Source organism: Mytilus edulis, chromosome 1 (genome assembly GCF_963676685.1).
Source record: "Mytilus edulis chromosome 1, xbMytEdul2.2, whole genome shotgun sequence".
Taxonomy (NCBI): Eukaryota; Metazoa; Mollusca; class Bivalvia; order Mytilida; family Mytilidae; genus Mytilus; species Mytilus edulis.
Window position 1 is genome coordinate 85824736 of NC_092344.1, and position 21821 is coordinate 85846556.

Below are 21821 nucleotides of genomic sequence, written 5' to 3' on the forward strand. Positions count from 1 at the left end.
GCATTTTGTATAATATATTGCAAATTCTTGTGAATAATGGAATGTTATTATAGTTGTCTAAAGTTTTAACTTTTAACATTGATCTTTATACTGTAAAATTCATAAATTATTGCGTGCATTTATTATTGCGATTCTGTCATTTTAGACTTAAATGCGATTTTAAATTTTACGATTTTGAAAAATCCTGTTTAATCCATATAAAATATTTCATAATACGAGTTTAAATTATTGCGTTTACAACTCCGTTGCATTTTTCGCAATAAAAAAAAACTTGCATTAATTCCGAATTTACAGTATATATATATATTATGTATATAACTTGGGAAAATACCCAAATTTTATAAAGAAGAATAAATTAATTGATTGTTATATGGTATTAGAATAGGAAGATGTGGTATATTGCTAATTTGACAACCCTCCATCAGAGACCAAAGGATGTAGGCCGTTAGCAACTGATGACACTGGACAACCTTTAACAATCAGTAAAATCCATACCGCATAGCTATTTTTATTGAAAATCATATTATTGCTACATGTATGAAAACAATTTTGTATAATCCATTACTTTAGATTTTATTGGTTCTTTTTCAGAAGGATTGATATTCACCACCTAAAATAAATGGAGAAAACATAGAAACAAGACCAGAATAAATTCAAAGTAAAAAAGTTGGATCAGTTATTATTTTCATCACTCAGTCAATGATTTGAAGTTCTTTTAAATTCAAAAAAATATTGAAACCACAATAATGTCAAAGTTCTGTGCTGAATGTCCAAAAAGTGGACTATACCATCAAACAATGTTGGATGATAAGAAACTATTAATGTTTTGTGTTGAGGGATATTGTGAAAAAAATAGATTTACTTAAATAGCTACTAGTATGTTAAGCCTAACAATAGAGTTTTTATTGATTTCAAATGGCAAATAATTGTGTTTGAAGAAAGTATTCTATAATTCATGAATAAACATATATTGATACTTACATTATCTGCTTTGTTGTTTAAACGTTTAGTTTTGAACAGTTAAAGAACAATATGCTAAATTAACATTTCCCAAGAAAAAAAGATATTCAATTAAAAAGATTCATCTTATAATAATTTACTACCAAATAGAATACATTGTAACATACACATTACTGTTTATTTATATCTATATATTTACAATTAGAATCCCATAGGATTTTAATTTGTCCCATGGGATATTAAAAATCCCATGGGATAATAAAAATCCCATGGGATTTTTTTTGTCCCATGGGACAACAAATATCCCATGGGACTATAATAATCCCATGGGACAAAAAAAAATCCCATGGGATTTAACCAAAATCCCATGGGATATTGCCCTGTCCCATGGGATATTGAAAATCCCATGTTTTTATAATTCAAATTGCAAAATAAATATGAAAGTAACTGTAGAAAACCAATGAAATTATTGAATCCCATGTAATTCTGCACATTTTGGTTATATACATGATATTGTAGCTCTTGTTTGAGGCGGCGGCGGATTTGCAAATGAGTGTTTTGCAAATTAAAAGTGTCCAGTGTTGAAAGATGAGTAGAAAGATAGAGATGTATTAAAAATTCTTTCAATAACTTATGTATATACATTCTCTTTAAACATCGGTATGTAACGGTCTTTTGATAAGTTCAGCTGTACTGAAAATAATATTACAAACTGTTTGAGAAATAAAATTGTCGATATTTCGATTTATAATAAAAGGACACAGACCAACCTATATGAAAGATTTTTAGGTATTAACAGAGTGACCTATTTTCACTAAGCGAAATTCCAAAGGATATGGACAACATATCAAAAGCTGGGTGCCTGAGGTTATGGATATTATAAATAGTCAAAGAGTAAAAATTGGACTTCTATCTGAAGATTTGATGTTAAAAAAAATATCCGATGTTTGATTGATTGAATCAGCTTAAGTGTATTTCATATTTTAAACTATTTACACTATAAACTTCTTTTAATATCTAGTTTAAAATAAGGAGTTGAGGTATGATTGCCAATGCGACAACTATCCAGCAGAGTGCAAATACAGTGGATTGAAGCACCAACAGGTTACCTTTCGACAATCATCGATGAGCAAAACTATAACTTATAGTCAGCTATAAAACGCCCCGAGAAGACAAAATGTGAAACAATTCAAACAAAGAATTGATTTATAACAAAAAATAACAAACGAAAAGTAATAAGTCAGACATCAACCGACGAAAGTCATTCAGATTTAAACAGTTATCAGCACCCAATTTCAGTTCTGATATGTTTCAGATAATCTTTTATTTTCTTTTGAACAATAAATTTTATGCGACAAAATTCCTAATGTTTCTAAGTGAAATAAGTGTCGACTTTGCTGGAAGCAATAATGATTTATTCATTTCATAGAAGTAGTTATCTATACTATTTTGTTGATAACTATGGTAATATATGGAGATATTTTCTATAGAACCTCTGTAATGCTAGTATCCTGTATTTTATGTTTTATAATCACATTCTAACACTACGAAGACCTTTTGAGTTGTGAATATCTATAGAACGCCCATAAATAGATAAGCCGACAGAACGCTACACGGTAACACATCTCTGATATCAGCAATAACATTTCGAATATATTCTTGATCCTCAAATAAATCAACTGACAAAATGTTGGGTATGTCATGTGTATATGAATGATTAGTGTTTGCCTAACGTCCAGTGACAAATATTCCATACATATTCACATCGAGAGCACTTCAAATAGCAATTCGATTAGTAAGTTCTGGTAAGAGGGTTGACCAGCATTGAAGGCGGGAATTTGGTCTGTCACTGGGAAAAAAGAGAATGTTGAATATGCTGAGAAATTGTGTCTATAGTCAGAACACTAACGGTCACATGCATGCACAAAACAATTTATAAAAACTAATATTATATACAGCAAAAAACGACAACCGTTGGATTACATGCTTCTGACTTGGGACAGGAACATGAAGAATGTGGTGGGGTTAAAAAGATCTAAAACTGCCAAATCACGCTTTTCACAGTGGAGTAAAGGACTTAACTCATCAGATAGATATACAAAAGCAACAAACAAAAACTCTAAGGACACAAAATACAGATATGATAGTACTCCAGCCTATAATGACTATTGGCATCTAAGACTAAAAAATATAAATCAGTTCACATACAAAGGGTTTACTGATAAGACGTCATAAACAATGATCAACAATCAGCGAAAACTATGCTTGATCTTGTGCAATGCCGAAATATAGGCCTCACTTGAGCCTACAGTCTGTTAAGTACGCATATCCAACAAGTTGATAAATCGGAGGGAAGAGAGCGAAAAGCGACAAACGTCATAGAAAAGGATTGCATTGTTCATTGTTTGGTTAAAAGGACAGTCACAATAACATATATTGAAGAGTGCATTTTTATTGTATGTTTCAATTACATTTACAATTCTTTGTATTTTTGACGTATACAGACAGGTGACCTAAACCATATAATTTTGTACTTCAATAAAAATATGTTTACTGAAATTATAAAAGATGAGTAGAAATATAGAGATGTATTAAAAATTCTTTCAATAACTTATGTATATACATTCTCTTTAAACATCGGTATATAAGTAACGGTCTTTTGATAAGTTCAGCTGTACTGAATATGATATTACAAACTGTTTGAAAAAATAAAATTGTCGATATTTCGATTTATAAAAAAAGGACACAGACCATCCTATACGAAAGATGTTTAAGTAAACAACGTGACCTATTTTCACTAAGCGAAATTCAACAGGATATGGACAACCTATCCAAAGCTCGGTGCTGAGGTTGATGATTATAAATAGTCAAAGAGTAGAAATTTGACTTCTATCTGAAGCTTTGATGTTAAAAACATATCCGGTGTTTAATCGATTGCGTGAGCTATCGTAGACACTATATACTTGTTATGTCCCATTTATGGGCATAATGTTTTCTTGTCTGTGCGTTTGTTCGTCTGTCTGTCCCGCTTAAGGTTTAAGTCCAGGTAGTTTTTGATGAAATCAAAGTCCTATCAACTTGAAACTTAGTACACATGTTTCTTATGATATGATCTTTCTAATTTTAAAGTCAAGTTATAGTTTTTACCCAAATTTCACAGTCCACTGAACTAAGAAAATGATAGTGCGACTGAGGCATCCGTGTACTTTGGACACGTTCTTGTTTTAATAAGGTTTAAACTGGTTCAGGTATGATTACCAATGCAACAACTATCAAAAAGAGTCCATGATAAAGCGGAATGAAGCTACATTAGGTTACCGTTCGACCATCCTCAATGTGCAAATACTATACCGTGTAGCCAGCTATAAAACATACCAAGATGACAAAATTCGAAACAATTCAAACAAAGTATTAATTTATATGATAACAACAAACAAAAAGTAATATGACAGACAACAACCGACGACAACCTATGAAATACAGGTTCCTGAATTGGGATAGATACATGTATATCTAAAATTTTGTTGAGTTGAACATGTTTGAGCGTACTCAATATTCTCCTTAACCCGGGAGAGTGGTGCAACAGAACAACGTATTATAATAATCTGTTACAACCAATTGCAGATACTACTAGGCTCTTCATATCGACATGAAGCACGAACACAACTCACATAAATACAGACATCTAAGAGCATTCACAGTTAGTAAAAGCTAATCTAAGGCCAATGATGATAGTTAACAAAAAGATCATTTTCTCTCAAATTTGTTCAGTCTAAAAACAAAATTGCAAGAATGACTAAAGAGACCAATAGTGCACGACGGAGCTCTGAGTGCACGAGAAACAAGAGATATTTTATACAAATGTGCACGTTTCTTTTTCATCCTGTGGCCGGGTCAAAGGTGTTACCCGTGAACGTCATTTAGATTTAAACAGTTATCAACACCCAATTTCAGTTATTTTTCAGATAATCTTTTATTTTCTTTTGAACAATAAATCCTATGCGTCAAAATGTTGACGTCATGTGGCGATAACACCACTGCTTATGTGTGACCAGAGTGTCTCGAATGTTCTCGATTCTTTATTCTTCTTTTAAAAAAGTCGTATTTAGATAAGGTCTGAATTATTTGCTTTCATTGCACAAATCCTTTATCAGGAAATAACGATTTCAAAATAATATTTGTTCGAAAATACAAAAAATATTTTGATTGGAAAAAATCTATATCATATTTACCCGACCTTTTGACACCATTTAAAAAGGTGAACACATAGATTTGATCTTATTCTTTTTTTCAATCAATAAAGTTTTGCACTTTTACTCAACCAAGTTCTTAAGAACTGAAATTATCCTGTAGATACAATGACGTATTGTACGTCTTCAAAACACAGCGGAGACTTATGTGTTTAATTCCTTTATCAGTTGTTTTTTCTTTCTATCCCCCACCTTGAACATACCAGAAGTCGTTATCAAGGAAATTACAAGTCCATATAGTATTTTTCGGTTCTCCCTGTGGCGTTTCGTCAAAATAAGAGAGCATGACATTTTTGCGCAACAATATTAAGATTTACATTATGATATTTATTCACAATAGATCAAGTTATAGGACTTGGACTCAAATATGAAAGGGATCAGTATTTCAAGTGTATTTTGTCATAAAAAAAGAAATATTATATGAATCTTTGGTAATAAATAAAAGAATTAAATAGAATAAAGACGAAGTTATTTTGTATTATCCCTCATTATCATTATACCAGTTATTACTGTAAATGTTTGTATTAATTATAATAAGTACCGTTCTATTCTTCCATTTCTCTTTGAAATTGTTTGCAAGAGACTTTACAATTAGAGGATAAGAAACAAATTTTGATTTACTCGTAAAGTAACTACCATGTAAAGTTGATGTATTCATCTGTTAAATATTATTAACACCATGTCATACAAGGGCATGTATATGTACGCGGTACAAGCCCAAAGATCACCAATACAAATGTTAAAGTCCATGAAGTCAAATGCTATAACACAATTGACTCTTTTAATTGGACCTAGAAGTGTTGCATAAGAAAGTATGTTGCTATAAAGATACCTTTTTTGTTATTGTGTTGTTGGGTTGTTGTTTCATTTATATCTACCACACAGATTATGTTTTCATATTAAGTATGCATTCCTAAAACAGAGTGAAACAAGATGGAACATCATACGACAAGACCACAAAACCACAGACGAACTGAGGTGGACGACCAAAAGATTTGATGGAATATGAACCAGTGAGCAAAGTGTTATATGTCAAGATTTTGGGAGTCACAATTAAAATATCGAAAAGTGACAAACCCTTTGTTTGCATTTAAATTAAATTAAATACATTTGTATCTATGTGGTTATTGAATCTCCATGACCTTGTAAAAGATTATCGAATATATTAAATGGACAAGACATTAACTTAAGATATCGAACTTTTTTCCACTACAGGGTTAAACTAATGCTTCCACATAATCCATCCCGGTGCGGATCGTGCCGAGCTAGGTATGTATATATGATCGATTCTTATCTGTGTCTACAATCAGAGCCTGTTAGGTTCATATATACTTTTCAAGTACGTTATATGAACACTTATGGACAAATGTTTATGTTAAGTTACCCACTTATTAAGGTGCATAATCTTAGAATTGATGAATATCATTAGATTTCTCATTAGGGTAATTGAAAATGGGCATCTTGAGATTGAAGTTATTACATAAACAGATAAATACTGAGAGTAAATAAGCCAATGCACCTTTATACGTCTACCTGTAAAGCCAAACACATTTAGATTTATCCGAGGCAAAAAGTAAAATAACCAAACGGAAAGTCTCTAAGCAAATAGCAAAATCAAAAGCTCAAACACATCAAACGATCCATAGTAAAAAACTATAATAGTTATCAATGAAGCAAGATATTTTCTTTTAAAAACAGTCATATTTTAAGTATACATTAGTCTTGACGCCATATACTTCTATTTTAAATGCACATTTAATATGGTTCTACATAACCGAAATTTTACTTTCAATAATGCACTTAGCTTTTAAGTATCCAATATTTATAAAGCAATAAGACAGTTAGATTTAAATTAAATAGACTAGTTGAATGACGTATTAAAACTCTAATGCAAATGCGTTTATTTAACTTTACAAAGAAATATCATCAGACATTGTGAATTTATTTACTCTACGATGTACTGTTACTAAATCTAGCGAGTGACGTTTTGTAAAACATGTTCTTGTCTTGCAAATTATATCACGTTTCTTTTCTTTTTATTAGTACTCCAATGGTAGTTAGTTGGTGCAAACATCATAGAAATTCCCAACCAAGAAATCGGTAGCAATAACTCAGGCTGACTTGTTTTCAACGCTTGCAAATTGCTCTCCGATTGAACATATCATGCTATAGAGGTTTGGACATTATCATGTCCATTGTCTTACTAAGTGGGATTGGTATTTTAAAAAGAAATTGTCTATTTATATGTATATGTTTGTAGCCACGAAAAAAAATAACAAATTATGATAAAGATTTTGGAAGTGACGCTAATGAAAAGGTGTATGACATACAAGTCACTGTTTGTTGCCAAGCAAGCAATTGTAATCTTTTGATTCGCTTGTATGGTTTACTTTACGATTAGATGAAATAAACATTACCAGTGAATAGACAAATTTTACTATCGAATAATAAATAAAAAATCTTTTCAACATTCATGTTAAAGCATCATTACCATTTAAATTATGTATTTATGGAAATAATAAAATATTTCATTTCAAATTCTTTTTAGAGTGCTTTATCATTTCTTTGTCATTTTAAATAGATAATACTGACAAAAAATAATACGACTTAATATTTTTCCTTTGAGTAGCTCTTCAATGTGAAATTTACGCATTTACATCAATTTTGTATAATTACAAGTACTTGAATATTATTTGAAACTTATACAGTAAGATTTATGAATTTTGGTTGTCAAAATATTATTTAGCTGTCTTCTTTTAAAAAGATCAGATGACCTTTGCCATTCAGTGTTATTAGTAAAAACATAAATAAAACTAGATTTAAACATTTAGGATCGAACTATGCCAAAATTTCATTTATAATTGTTCAATAATCTTCTCAATTCATAGTAAAATGTGTTTCTTTTTAATCTTATTTAAACAATATGATATCTTTTTTTTTTATATATTAAAAACTTCCTTTTACTACACTTTATTGTTCGTATAAATCTTTTTTTGGTATTACTTATCATCTTATGGTCCTGAAATCGATTTATTACATGACTGCTTGCATTGAAATACATTTATTTATTTATAGCTCATTTACTGATGAAGACTCTTAGATATGCATATAATCTATATAAAACGCTGTCCATGTCCGCACTCGTAAAAATAAATGACACGTAATTGATTTCGTGCAGGCATCTCGAGTTCCTAACTTTCAAAGTACCAAATACTAGTGTAATCAATATTTATACATTAAAAGAAACCATCCAATTAAGACTTAAGAATGATGATACTTTCATTTTTCATTATTTTATACATTCAAAGAGTTATTCTTCACTATGGCTGGTTACAAGCTCTTCCGCTCGGGATAATACCATCAACGGTACCAAATCTATAGCGCATTTCAAAAATTAATGTCTCCTCTTCCGCTCGGGATAATACCATCAACGGTACCAAATCTATTGCGCATTTCAAAAAATAATGTCTCGTCTATGAAGCTCGATTCCAAAATATGTTTATTGTAGACTTAATGAAGAGTGATACACAAGGCCATACCTACAACTGAGATATATTTACTTTGCCTTGGTGGAATATCATATAAATGTGTAAGCTTGGAGGTTAATCCAAAAAACGCTTTTTACCTTAACTTATATTAAGTGCCTATGAATGGAATCAATAGTTCGATATTATTGCTGATTTATTATCATTCCCTGAAGGTATAATCCAAGTGTTAGGTGCTTTAGTTATAGCATGACAAAAAATATCTTCAGCTGATACATTTTTGTTATTTTATCAGAAAAAATATTTCCTAAGATAAAAGTGACCTTCACCTGTTTTATCTTTTATATTCAGATCGTTTTGGTTTTCGTGCTCTATATTTTTCCCAACAAACTTTTTACACTAAGAAACAATATGCTCGCTTTTTCCAGACCAATTTGAAACGTACAGAACTTTCTACGGTATAACATTTTTTTCTCTCGGTTAAGCTCCATGAGCACTCGCAATAAAATGTCCAACAAACAAAATATGTGCAAATCCTTAAAGGAGCAAAACAACTGTAAGAGGATGAATATCAAAAACTCAGAACAACTTTACTGAAGGAGGTAAAACTTCAGTTTTTGTAAACAGAAGTAATGAAAAAATATGCATTCAGTTAGGTCGGATTACGACATGAAATCCTTTGCTCGTGTTGGGAGAGTGCTAGTCTCTTGGCAAGTTAAAGAACCGATAAATGTAATTAAGAAGGTAAGTATGTGGCCTATTACTAGTTTTAGTTTCTGTTCCTATCAAAAGTTTTTTTTCCCGTATTCATCCGGTCCTCTAACTTTGCTGAACATTCGTTTAGTTTAATAGCTTGTTTCTCGACTCGAACAGGCATGTAATATTTGCTACTGGACGATAAGCAAACAAAAATCCATTAATAAGTCGTAAAATTATAATTTTTATCTGATTAGCATTATAGATCAAATAGGAAACAAATATAATTCAAGCAATATTAAATTATATACTTTTAAGAGATAGATAAAGACGTGTAATGCATAATTATCTATTTCGTCTCTGTGTGTACTGTTATCGGCATACCGTTTACCCTCTGTAATTCACAATCCAATCAAGAAAAAAAAAACATTTAATGTGTGAAAAGTAAAGACTATCTTAACATACTGAGGCCCATTTTAAAATTTTAATAGATTTGAAATATGATATAAATCATAAATTAAGGATTGTTAACTAAAGTGTTTGTAAAACCTTGACTTTGAATTATAGTTGTGTTATAGGACAAATACTGTACTTGTTGAATGCTGTTTGAAGTATGTTACCAATGGCTTGGTAGCATTAAACAACGTTTACCTTGTAACTTATACAAGTTAAGTGTGTCTCGAGCATTAATCATGGTTTTTAAGTATCCAACCAAGAAATCGAAAGTTGGATCTCGAATATAGGGAAAGATTATAAAGACTTCGAAGTAGCTTCGCTTTTTTACGCAAATATTCGGATGTCTTTTTTGTGTCGCTGGAAGGCTGAATTGGTGTAAACCCCACATTTAATTGAACAGGCTGCATGTTTTATCAAGTCCATAATATGAATGATTCAATTACACGTATAATTTATAAAACATTATGTGCTAGGTTTACACATATCATAAGTATGATTTATAAAATTGTCATGCAGTAATTCGTTAATTGATATATTTATTTTCATTATCTCCATGTTTCTATTACTATAGATAGTCATTTGATATGGATTGGTAATAAATATTTTACTTTTTTGCTTTTCTCTTATTTCCTGTTCTTTTCTTTGTAGAAAACAAATTACAAAACATAACCTATACATGCTATAGTTATCTACATAATAATAAGACCCTTTCGTACTTAAATTGAGTTTTTAAATTGAAAAAGATTTTATTTAAATGAATAGCCTCATCCTTTATTGGTTTGCAATCGCTATTTAACAAGCTGACGATACTTTCTGTTTAATGTTAATTTATTTAATATTGCCTTTACCTTTAAATTCAGCTATTCAACTCTCAATCAATAATTCAGAGCTGATACTAGTGGTTACCTTTGGATTTGTGAAAATGAAATGTTTTTGAAACAGGCGGGGAAATAATATTACAGAGACAACTTGACAAGAGGGCCTCACACAATGACATTTTGTATAAGATATTAATTCTCGGGTCTTAACGTGACGAATCAACTGTCTTCAAAGTACGAATATATGTTGTAACTTAGATAAATTTAGTCGAATATACATGTTTCTTTCCTAAAATACCTTAACAATTTTGTTTTTAATCTGGCCACCCAAACTAATCAAGTTATATCATGATTGTTATATGATTCTCAATTCAAATTCACAAACTAAACTACAATTTTAAATCTGAAATGAACCATGTGGATTTCTTTTCTTAGTTCACAACTTGTTCGTGTTATTTATGGATATTCGATAAAATACACGACAAGTGTTGCTCCGGAATCCGCTCATTACCAATAAATACTCTATTACAAAAATTCATATCGTTATTTGTAAAGATTTAATTTCCTATTAAATGTTTGACTTAGTAATGATCCGGGAGAAAGGTAACATCGAGGAGTAACGAAAGTATCTTTATAACCACATAAATATTTCATATTTGTTGTTAGGAGGGTAGCTGTGATATTTACTTTGTTGATATGATATAGCAGCTGTTACGACATGTGCACAATTTAATACAATTTCATATCTTTTAAGCATGCAAATAAAAGAAAAGTACTGGTTGAAATGTGAATCTTTTGCAAAAACTTTGATGGTACATAATTTCATAGACCATATATATTCAATTTTGAAAAAAAGTTAAATTTATATAACCGATTTTTTTTAGATCAAAACTTATTGCACTTATTAAATGTATTTGATCTTTTCTTCTCCATATATCAATCATATTTGAACAATATATAGTTTAAACAAATTGAAATCTATCAACCTAAACTACCAATATATTTTAATGTTCACATTACCAATGGGCGAAGTAGTGATATATTATATAAGTGAAATGAGTCCATACAATTATACTTTAAATCCGAGTACTAATATAAACTAAACGGTATTACTGATACCAAATTAATACTTGAATACTTTTAAAATGATGTAAAGTTTGAGTGACTTTCGTGCAGAGTAACCACTTTACAGTAAATACAAATCAAAGTGATTGTACTGTCTATGATACAACTGTTGTTAAGATATTCTGTAATTTTCCCCCATATATATGGGGACTTTTTGCACACTTGAGTTTCTTCTTGTAACTTTCAGGGTTATGAATATACAACAAAAAAAAAGACTTGTAGATCATTTTTTTTGTTCATAGGATTCATCTTTCTAGTCATATTAGTAGATTATTCAATAGAATGAAATTCAAAACAGTGTGGCTGTGGCCATTGATTGACACATTAAATTCATCCATTGACTGGGACAATTTAGGTGAACGTTTGTATGTAACGACCACTACTCACTATGTACTTTTTAAAGACACTTAATTTATGGGGTCACCAAAGGTTCTCAACACCTTAATAAAGTAATTCGAAAAATTAATCAGAAAAAACACGATGTTTTGATTTATATCAATTAAATAAATCAAAGCATAAAGGTTATTCCTGATTAATTTTTCGAATTATTTTATAATTAAAGGCGTTAAGAAACCTTTGGTGACCCCAAAGTGTAAATGTCTATCGTAGGTACGTCGTGAACAGTGGTCGTTACAGACAAACGTTCACGTAAATTGTCCCAGTCAATGGATGAATTTAATGTGTCAATCAATGGCCACAGCCACACTGTTTTGAATTTCATTCTAAATGTTTTACTAATGGTGCCAATAAAACAAACCTTTTTTTAGAGTGTTCAAAACTGTTCTCATTGTAATCATTCACAAGAGCCAAATGATATAACACTGATGGAATGTGTTTATATATACTTGCAGTCTACCAAAAAATGAGAATCGGCATCTCGCTGTAATAATAATAAAAGATCATCTCTTACCCTCACTCTATTGCGACATTACGTTAAAACAAAAGAAACATGTCTCGAACGCTCGCTGTTTTGATACAATACATTAAAACAATCAACATGTTTCAAACCCTAGCTGTATTAAAAGAGTGCATCCATACAACACAAATATCTCGCTGTATTTAAAAAGTGTGTTTTAGGTTTTGAAAGATGATAATATACAATGTACGCCTTAGTGTTCTCAAGCCCAAATCATGATTAAAAAATTTAATAAATCAGTATCAAAAATGACAAATGCAATGTTCAAGTATATTACTAATACAGTAATTTCAAAGTAAATATGAAATTGCAAAACTTTTAACTCACAACGAAGTATTTTCGTTACTGCTTAAAAGAATATTACAAAACGTTTCCAAATATTTTATGTGTTACTTAGGTGGCAAGCAAATTATCTTATCAACACTTTAGTCTACCCAGGGTAGCCATGATTAATTGTGTTTATATATGATAACAACATGTTTGATATTAATCTTTCATAATTGTTCTGGTTGTAAAGAGTAAAAATATTATTGTAACTTTAGACAGAACATGCAGAAGGAAAGACCCAACACCACCCTAAGTTATTTCACATCATGCACATTTTCTAATGCATATAAGTACTTGGTTGCTGAACACAGCATTATGTGAATTTATGTCGTTCTTCAGGTCACGCAATCAAAACACAACCATAACGACAGCTCAAACTGAAATTTGGAATTTCAAAAAAAGGGCGACAAAGACTTGAAGGCACGGAATTGTTTCGAAGTAGTGTGGTATGTCTTCCTCGAGACAGGTTCTTTGTAAACTAGCACATATGTATGTTTAAATTTCGGCTTAGCATACACAACAGGGTTCATTGTTATTCCATATCAACTAATTTTCGTCACGATATCCATGCATAGAATATTAGTTAAACATTAACACATACAACGTTACATCAAGTTCCAAAAAGTTTCTTTACTCCTCCCCCTTTTTCATCATAAATCTGGTTTCTCATACACTAGACACCAACATGATACAATCTTAATGTATTTTGTATAAATAGTATAGCTGTATACAAGCAAAGTTGATTTACTATGATCACTTTGAGATGCCATGAGTATCATGTATGTTCAGAACGAGATGGTCAACACACTCAGCGAGGAGGCTGCTTCGGTTGTGAGTCAACCGAGAGGATGGGCGAAAAAACTGTTGTTTCACGGGTTAGTTGTGACAGTTTGGTCAATACTTTTTTTTACATGAAGACATAACCGCTATTTCAAATCGTAAGTCATAGATTTTAACGTAACCATTCCAACCGTACGTGGCTGTGTATTTATGAATCCCACACAGTTGCTCCCCTTTACTCTGTTGACGGACAGGAAAGTAAAGGCGACTGTTCTATTACAATGTTAACTCTTATGCTCAATTTTATGTTACGTATTCCGAAATTGCCATGTTGTGAACGTTTAAACACTTTTGTCTTTTTTTCACTCTACTTTCATGTTTTTGAATTTGCAATAATATAAAGATATTAAAATATCATCGTTAATTGGCGCCTCGTTCTATTTTTTTTTTAATACCGAGTGATTTGAAGTATTAACGGAACGTGTCCTGTGCATTTTGTTGGATTAATATTTGGTCTACTTTTCACAATTCTAACTGAATATATTTATGTCACCTGTCATATTTCCAGTTTTTATTTTTAATTTAATTGTTAAATTGATAACAACGAAAAGACGTATCTATTGAAACGGTCTCTGCCCAGCTCTTAGTTACGGTAACGATATTTGAAAATTAAAGCTTGTAATATGACCAATCATCACGACCCCTTGGTAGGAGACATAACTTCAAGTAATTCTCTTTTTTAAACCCTAAACTTATAGCTATGCAACAACAACAAAAAACGATAAATTCAATATTGTAATACACACGTAGTTATAGTAAGTTCTAGCTATCCACGATCTCTTAATTCGGAAGAATTTCAGGAACACCAAGGGCATTGCAAAGTAGAGATTTTCCTGTCATTTTTACAAATGTTACATTACTTTGTGGTTATCAAACTGCCTTGATCAATGACCGTTTAATTTGAAATTAAATAAGGTGCAAGTTCTCACCAAAAGAAAGCATATAATAATTGGTAAAAGCCTGTAAATATTGGAACTCTACTGTTTTCCTATAAAGGGTGTCACCTTGAACTTGAAATTAATATTAGATTCAAACGATTTCTAATGATATAATGCAAGTGTCAACCGTTCAATCGTACATTATGGTACACACAAACGAGCCCCTATGCTACTTCTAAACGGCTTAATTGTAAGACCATTACAGAGAGGGAATTGGAACGATCAAATCACTTGTTCTTAATATGAGATATGTTATTTGTTAGTTTTATCTGGTTTATCATGCCCCGCAACTTAAAGTTGGGGGCATATTGTTTTACCCCTTTCGGTCCGTCCGTCCCATTATGGATTTATATAATAGTTCTTGAAAAACTGGTCATTATCGTGATATATGGACTGCCCACAGGACAGTGGTATTGACTAAGATAGTGATAATGACTGAGCCGAAGGCGAGGTCATTATCGCTGTCGCAGTCAATAACACTGTCCTACGGGCAGTCCATGTATCACGATAATGACCAGTTTTTTCAAGAACTACTATGTTTATTTCATTGAGAAACCATGTTTTGGAAAATTCTCATAAATTCAAAATGCCTACAGCGAACTCGAGTAGTTGTATGATTTCTATGGCAAAGAGTGAAGACCAGTCGTAGTAACACTGCCATTCATTTTAGTGCAATTTTTCAGTATAAAAATACTTAATCAAGTTCTCTTTAATTTTATAATTAGCGAAAACATATAATAAACAATTCAACAACTTAAATATACTTAATATTAAAAACAGGAACATGTTTTATAAAAGGTACATCTCTCTAAACAGAGAAACCACGCCCCACCGGTCATTAACAGAGAAATCACGCCCCAGCGGTCATTATCAGACGAAAACCACGCCCCAACGGTCATTATCAGACGGAAACCACGCCCCACCGGTCATTATCATGTAAAAGTTCGTTAACGACCGGTTTTCTGGTCCGTTTTTTCTGTTAATGACCGATGGAATTTATTACTGAAGTATAATGAATGTCATGTGACCCCTTTTAATCCAATAAGAGAATCTTATTTTCAACCGACATGAAATAAATATAGTTATTCCGCATAACTCCTCCTAAAGTTTGAATGCTAGGAAGTTTTCACTTTGCTAGCTGTTTGTACATACATGTACCTGTATATTGAATGTGTGCATGTGGTCACGGTTTTTATTTTTATTAATATTTGCTAAATATTTTCTCTCTAAAATCTCTTTTGAACTTGTCATTTTTTGGGTATAAGCAGTGTAAATGTTGTATATAGTTATTTTCGCATCTGCGGGGGCATCAATTCTGTCTTCCAGACAATAATATCTCAAAGAAGGTCCTACATTGTTTAAATACAGTTACTTCAGAGTGGAGAGCGGCGGGCATCACTTTGTCTAGTCTTAAATCTACGTTGTACAATCACGACTATGCAGTCTATATATAAGAATAAGGATGCTAAAGGGTGTGTCATATGATGGAATTGATTTCCATCAGTGAATTTGATCGCAAGAAATACTGAAAAGATCGAAATGTTCAAGTAGAATCGGAATCTCGTTAAAGAATCCCGTTCAATAATGTTCATTAAGCAATTTTAATAAATAACGATACTTATTATCTAAATAAATACGACAATTAACGAAGGTCATGTACGACTTATTGTTTGGATTCTGTCAATGAACTTTGCGAGTAAAACACATCGTTCATGTATTTAAATATTGAGCATTTTATATAGAATATCTTCTTTCAGTAATTAAAATTAAACTGCTTTCGAAATTGGTTTTAATCCATGATATTGATTAGACAATATTAATGTATCTATTATATCTCTATAAATTAGTTATCAAAAACAGAAGTTCATTTTAAAATCAATAAACTCGGTGAAAAAATTCTTTTTATCTCAAAGATTAAAGACTATGTATTTAAATGAAAGATCGTGATGAATGTCTTTGAACTTGAACCCCAACTACAAACTTTCTAATGAGTCAAATGTCATGGTAACACCAAAAAATCCACACGGCTGTACTTTTTTATTTTAAATAATCGTATGTAATTTATCAAATAGCGATTTGGAAATGTAAATAGTTGAGAGAGAAAAAAAACTCTGCTTGAAGTTGAAGCCTCACGCAAAAAGGGGTTGTGATTATTGATAAAAGCAACATGCCAACTATATATTTCAAAGGCCTGTCGATTGTAAAATTGAAATTTACATTTATGTCAATAAAATATTCAAATATTGGGACATATACTTTAAAAGTATGGAAATCGACAATCTGTCAATAGCGTTTAATGTTATTGTAATTAATCATCCATTTCATATCAGTCATGTAATGTGGCTTGGTTCAAAGACTTGGAGAAAGTGAAGACCAAATGAAGTGCAAAATATGAATATAGCAATGCACCAGCACGAAAGATATAAATATATTCATCTTAAGTTTTTATAAATGTAAGATTATTTTTTTTACTATAACGAGTTTTTAAATTTAAATAACATTTTCTAGCTAACATGTTTAACCGAGAGGCACTAGAACAGTCCACTATGGGGGGACATAATACATCTTCATTTTTTCATTATGATAAATGTTACAGATCAAAATTACAACAATTGAATACAACAAGTGAATTCAAAATGTCCATCCACTGCAGATAACAACCTTGTATACGTATGAATACGACATCTTGAGCCCCTTTACCCCCTGTGCATTGAATTATTACGATGTTAACCAGATCACTGATTATTGATAAAAACCCAAATTTGGAGTATGAATGGTTGTATTTGATAAGTTTTGTCAAATGTAAACGAACAAGAATATCTATCCATAGTTGTGTGATAAGGAAAGTAAATCTGTGTAACTGTGCCTGTAGTGTTTATCTGATGATTGCTTGACGACGGAATGGTTGGGGAACAGCGATCCCTACATACTCTAGATTATAGAACTTTTCAAAGCATATGCCATGTATTATCACAAACGGGGGTTATTTATCAAGTGACTTAATTTCGAACTTTATTCCTATTCAATATTTAAACTTTAAGCTATTATATAGAATTTGAAAGTAGATAATAGTTTTATAAATGTTAATATCGTCAATCAATTTGTAACTAACAAGCTTCGAAGTGGCAATCTTAAGAAAACAGTTTCCAAGATTTAAACAAATGGTATACATACTATATGCAATGAGTATTTAATTTAGTCTTCATTCCTTGTACCAGTAAAAAAGTCAAGAAATAACTAGGGACTCGAAATAATAAGTCGATGGACAAACAACACTGACGCTAAAACGACACACCACCTTCTACGAAACACTTAACAGAAAAAATACCATCGATGTGATTCTCGTGACAAGTAAAAAAATTCTGCTTTAAGTCTTATTCGGTAATGGTCATACATATAAAAAAACGGTAAAGAGATTTTTTTACAGATCTCTTAGAAGTCCGGGTATAAAACAGCAAAATAAGAGTTAAAAAAAATTAGTTTCATTACATTTCGACATCAGTACAACCATATAAAGCTGAATGTCAAGTATCGGTTATAGATCTAAGATAATGAAATGCTTTTCAATGTATTACTCACAACCTTATATATCATACATGTGCTATCATTACATTGCATATGATAGGAGTCGTCGACAATGAGCTGGATTAAAATGTCAATTATTCCTACCCCCTTACGTTTTTTTGTCTTATAAATATAAGAGACAACATACTCGTACATGTAGCATATGGTATCGTTTCACAAATGTTTTGAGACTTTAGAAGACAAAACAACATGTATGTATTTTTTAAAATAAATTGGGTTATATTTACTAAGAATGTATTTTGTTACTGACATAATTGTGCCAGAGTTTTTGTATGGGTTATAACTGCACTTTGGTTCCGCTTGTGACTCAATATATCATCTATTGGATATCATTTCAAATCGTACCATTTATAACACAAGAAATGTTAGATATATTTCAGATACCCTTATATATTTATGAATTAACGCAGGATCCATATGACATCTCGACAAATTAAATGTTTTGTATAGTAGCAAGATTAACTTGTTAGATCTATCCATGCTAAGTAGATCACATTGTTACAAACATGCGAACTTAGTAATATAATCTGTTCTGTTTTTTTAAAAGTTAAAAGATTAAATCTGAAATGGATATTTAAAGAAGAGTTACAATGATACATACCCGCCGTCCTTTTCTCGGCATGTTTTCAGTTTTAGTATCCAAATAATTTCACTAAAATAATTTTAGTACATATTCCTTAGATACCTTTTCCCCGAAAAAAAATCACTTGCACTCGATAAACAAATACGTAAATGCATTAATTGTCCGGTAACCAACTTGAAATTCGAAATATATTTCGATTCAATATAAGATTTCAAAGGTAAAAATAAAAATTTGCATCTGAATGAATTTAAACCACTAAATGAATGCGCGTTCAATCAGCCACGACAAACGCAAATGTTTACCAAATAACACATAGCTTTACATGTTTAACAGAAGCCGAAGTTTCGCATTCAAATGTCCCAATAATTCTTACAGTGGGTTAATATTTAATCAATACAAGTAGAGGTTTAAACCCTGAAATTATATTGATAAGGAAATAAGGTCTTACGTTAATTCTCAAATAAAAGGACGGATACTTTCTGGATCTTTTTTTTATTGGAACATTTATTATTTTATTAATTATATATGGATATGCTAGCTATTTATACTCGCTATACAGATTCTAGACTCCCCTATCCTTTATAAAATGTAAAACTCACAATTAACGTTTTATTATTTACAATATTATATCAACTGAATGAAAAAGTATAAATGATTTGCAGTTTTAGGGAAACTATAAAGATAAACGAACAAAATTTGTAATTATACGAGCCATAAATTCGGAAGGAAATAAGTAAAAATAAATCATTCGTACAATAATCCTGTAAATAATAATTCAGTCTTAGAAAAGTGACATGGGTCGAAAACAGTCTCGACTGACCAATGGCAATAAAATGGTGCATAGAAACACGTTTAAATGGTTTTTGTTTTCATTTTATGTGCTTTTCAACTAACTTTTTTTAGTTTGTTCTTCAGTTATAGTGTTACATCACTGTCCCAGGTTAGGTGGGTGGTTTGGCGCTAGCAAACTTGTTTTATGCCGCCAAATTCTGTATGCACATGTCCCTAGACATTGTTTTGTACATCATGCCGTTGGTTTAATCTCGTTTGAATTATTTTACATTACCTTTTAAAGCTGAATATGTGGTCTGGGTTTAACTCGTTGTTGAACGCCGCATGGTGACCTTTAGTTGTTAACTTCTATGTCATTTGGTCTCTGGTGGAGAGTTGTCTCATTGGCAATCATACATCATGTTCTTATTTTTACAGTGTCCATTTGTAATGCTTTTTAAACTCTTTGTTAAATCAGAAATGAAAAACTACACATAATTGTTCATACGAAAGTACGCAATGCAGTGTTTGCAAGAGTCTATTATTGTCGCCTAATGCACTTAAAATATAAGCCGATTCCTTATTTCAAATACGGGATCGAATATTTTTCTGAAAGAACACACTCTCAAATCCTGCCATGGTGGTCTGAACTTAACTTTTATTATTCGCATGCAAGCATCTGAGATTTTTTTGTCACATTGACAAGTAGCCTGTTGTAGAGGACCTATAGGTAAGCTATGAGAGACCATGTGTAAACCAGATGAGAAAAGTTATATAAAGAAAAAAGTCACTTAAATGTAAAATTGAAGTCAATAAAATAAAACGTAAGAGAACAACGTAAACCACTAGAGAGAACAGACTTGGTACAGGGACATTACACTTTTAAGCATACAGTTGTGTTAAATGTGTGTAGTCGTTCCAAATATAACAGGGGTGATACAAAAGAAAATCTATATTATCTTAATTAGTAGCTAGACCAGTCTCTTTTCTATTTTCAAAGAATAAATAACTTATAAAATTAAAAATCAAAATATGTAGTAACGCTTGAAAATTACTTTCGGTACCATTGAAAGCATCTTATTTATCTCGGTATTTGATTATGTTTAAATAAATTTTAAAGCTTATTGCAATAATTTCAATAGGTTTATATATAGATGTAAAAGAGATAGTCAACAGCAAAAAAAGTCATCTATTGAATAGTTTTTCTATACGGAAATGGAATTTTTTAAAGTGTTTGTTTTGTGTTCAGAACTCCAGTTAGAATACAACATATAAAGTTATTTATCAGATAAAACAGTAACTAGTAAGAACAGGATGAACTATTTGTTGTGCTTAAACCAGATTCTGTTGTCATGTTTATTATAGGTCAAACATATTAGTAGCTATTCAAATACAACAAATTGGTTGATATTTGTAGTCTGGAAATACAATAATTCTCGAGGAGGCCAGAGTCAGAAACTGAAATTTTTATACCAAAGGAAATTTTTGTATATTTTATTTCAATTGTTTTAGGGGAAAATGGACTCTCTTGACGCGATTCATTATCCGGGTTCGGCTATACGTTTGAACCGTTTTAGTTTTATCAGCCCTTCAATATTTGAGTTTCAAATATTTTGACCCGAACATCACTCAAGAGACATTAACTGTCAAAATGCGCATTAGTTGCAGTAAAATTGATACCGTAAAGGCTTCTTTCCTGTATTGAATTTTGTGTATTTGTCAAACGTGCAAGTTATCTGCGCTAAGATACCACTAAGTACCATAATAATTTAAATAAAATCAATACGAAAAAAATGTTATTCTAGATAGGAAGCATGAACTATGGCTCGTCATTTCACTGGACACACTTTAATGTTGTCTTAGCTTTTAATATATAGTATCTTTTGGGTGACGAAAAAAAAACTTTAAATGTATTTGTTAAGTTCATTATCGATACGAAGTATTTAATATTATATCAATAAAAACGAAATTGAATGGACCGTTATCTACTTGCAAATAATTCTAAACAATATGTTTAGCTGAATAAATTCAATAACACAGTAAATAAACAACAGAGGAGTTTGGCATTGTT

General features: G+C 31.1%; 1 protein-coding gene across 39 annotated transcripts in view; it reads right to left on the reverse strand.

Annotated features, from left to right (window-relative positions):
• LOC139493163 (uncharacterized) overlaps positions 1-21821 on the reverse strand; it is a 92528-nt gene that overhangs the window by 53381 nt on the left and 17326 nt on the right. For 2 of the 39 annotated variants that reach the window (XM_071281672.1, XM_071281649.1), the window contains exon 1: positions 18998-19275. The exons of the other annotated variants lie outside the window; for them this stretch is intronic. In XM_071281672.1, coding sequence (XP_071137773.1) covers positions 18998-19018 — 21 coding nt within the window. In that variant the 5' untranslated portion in view covers positions 19019-19275. Of the gene's footprint in view, positions 1-18997; positions 19276-21821 lie in introns of those variants that run through there. 39 annotated transcript variants of the gene reach the window in all.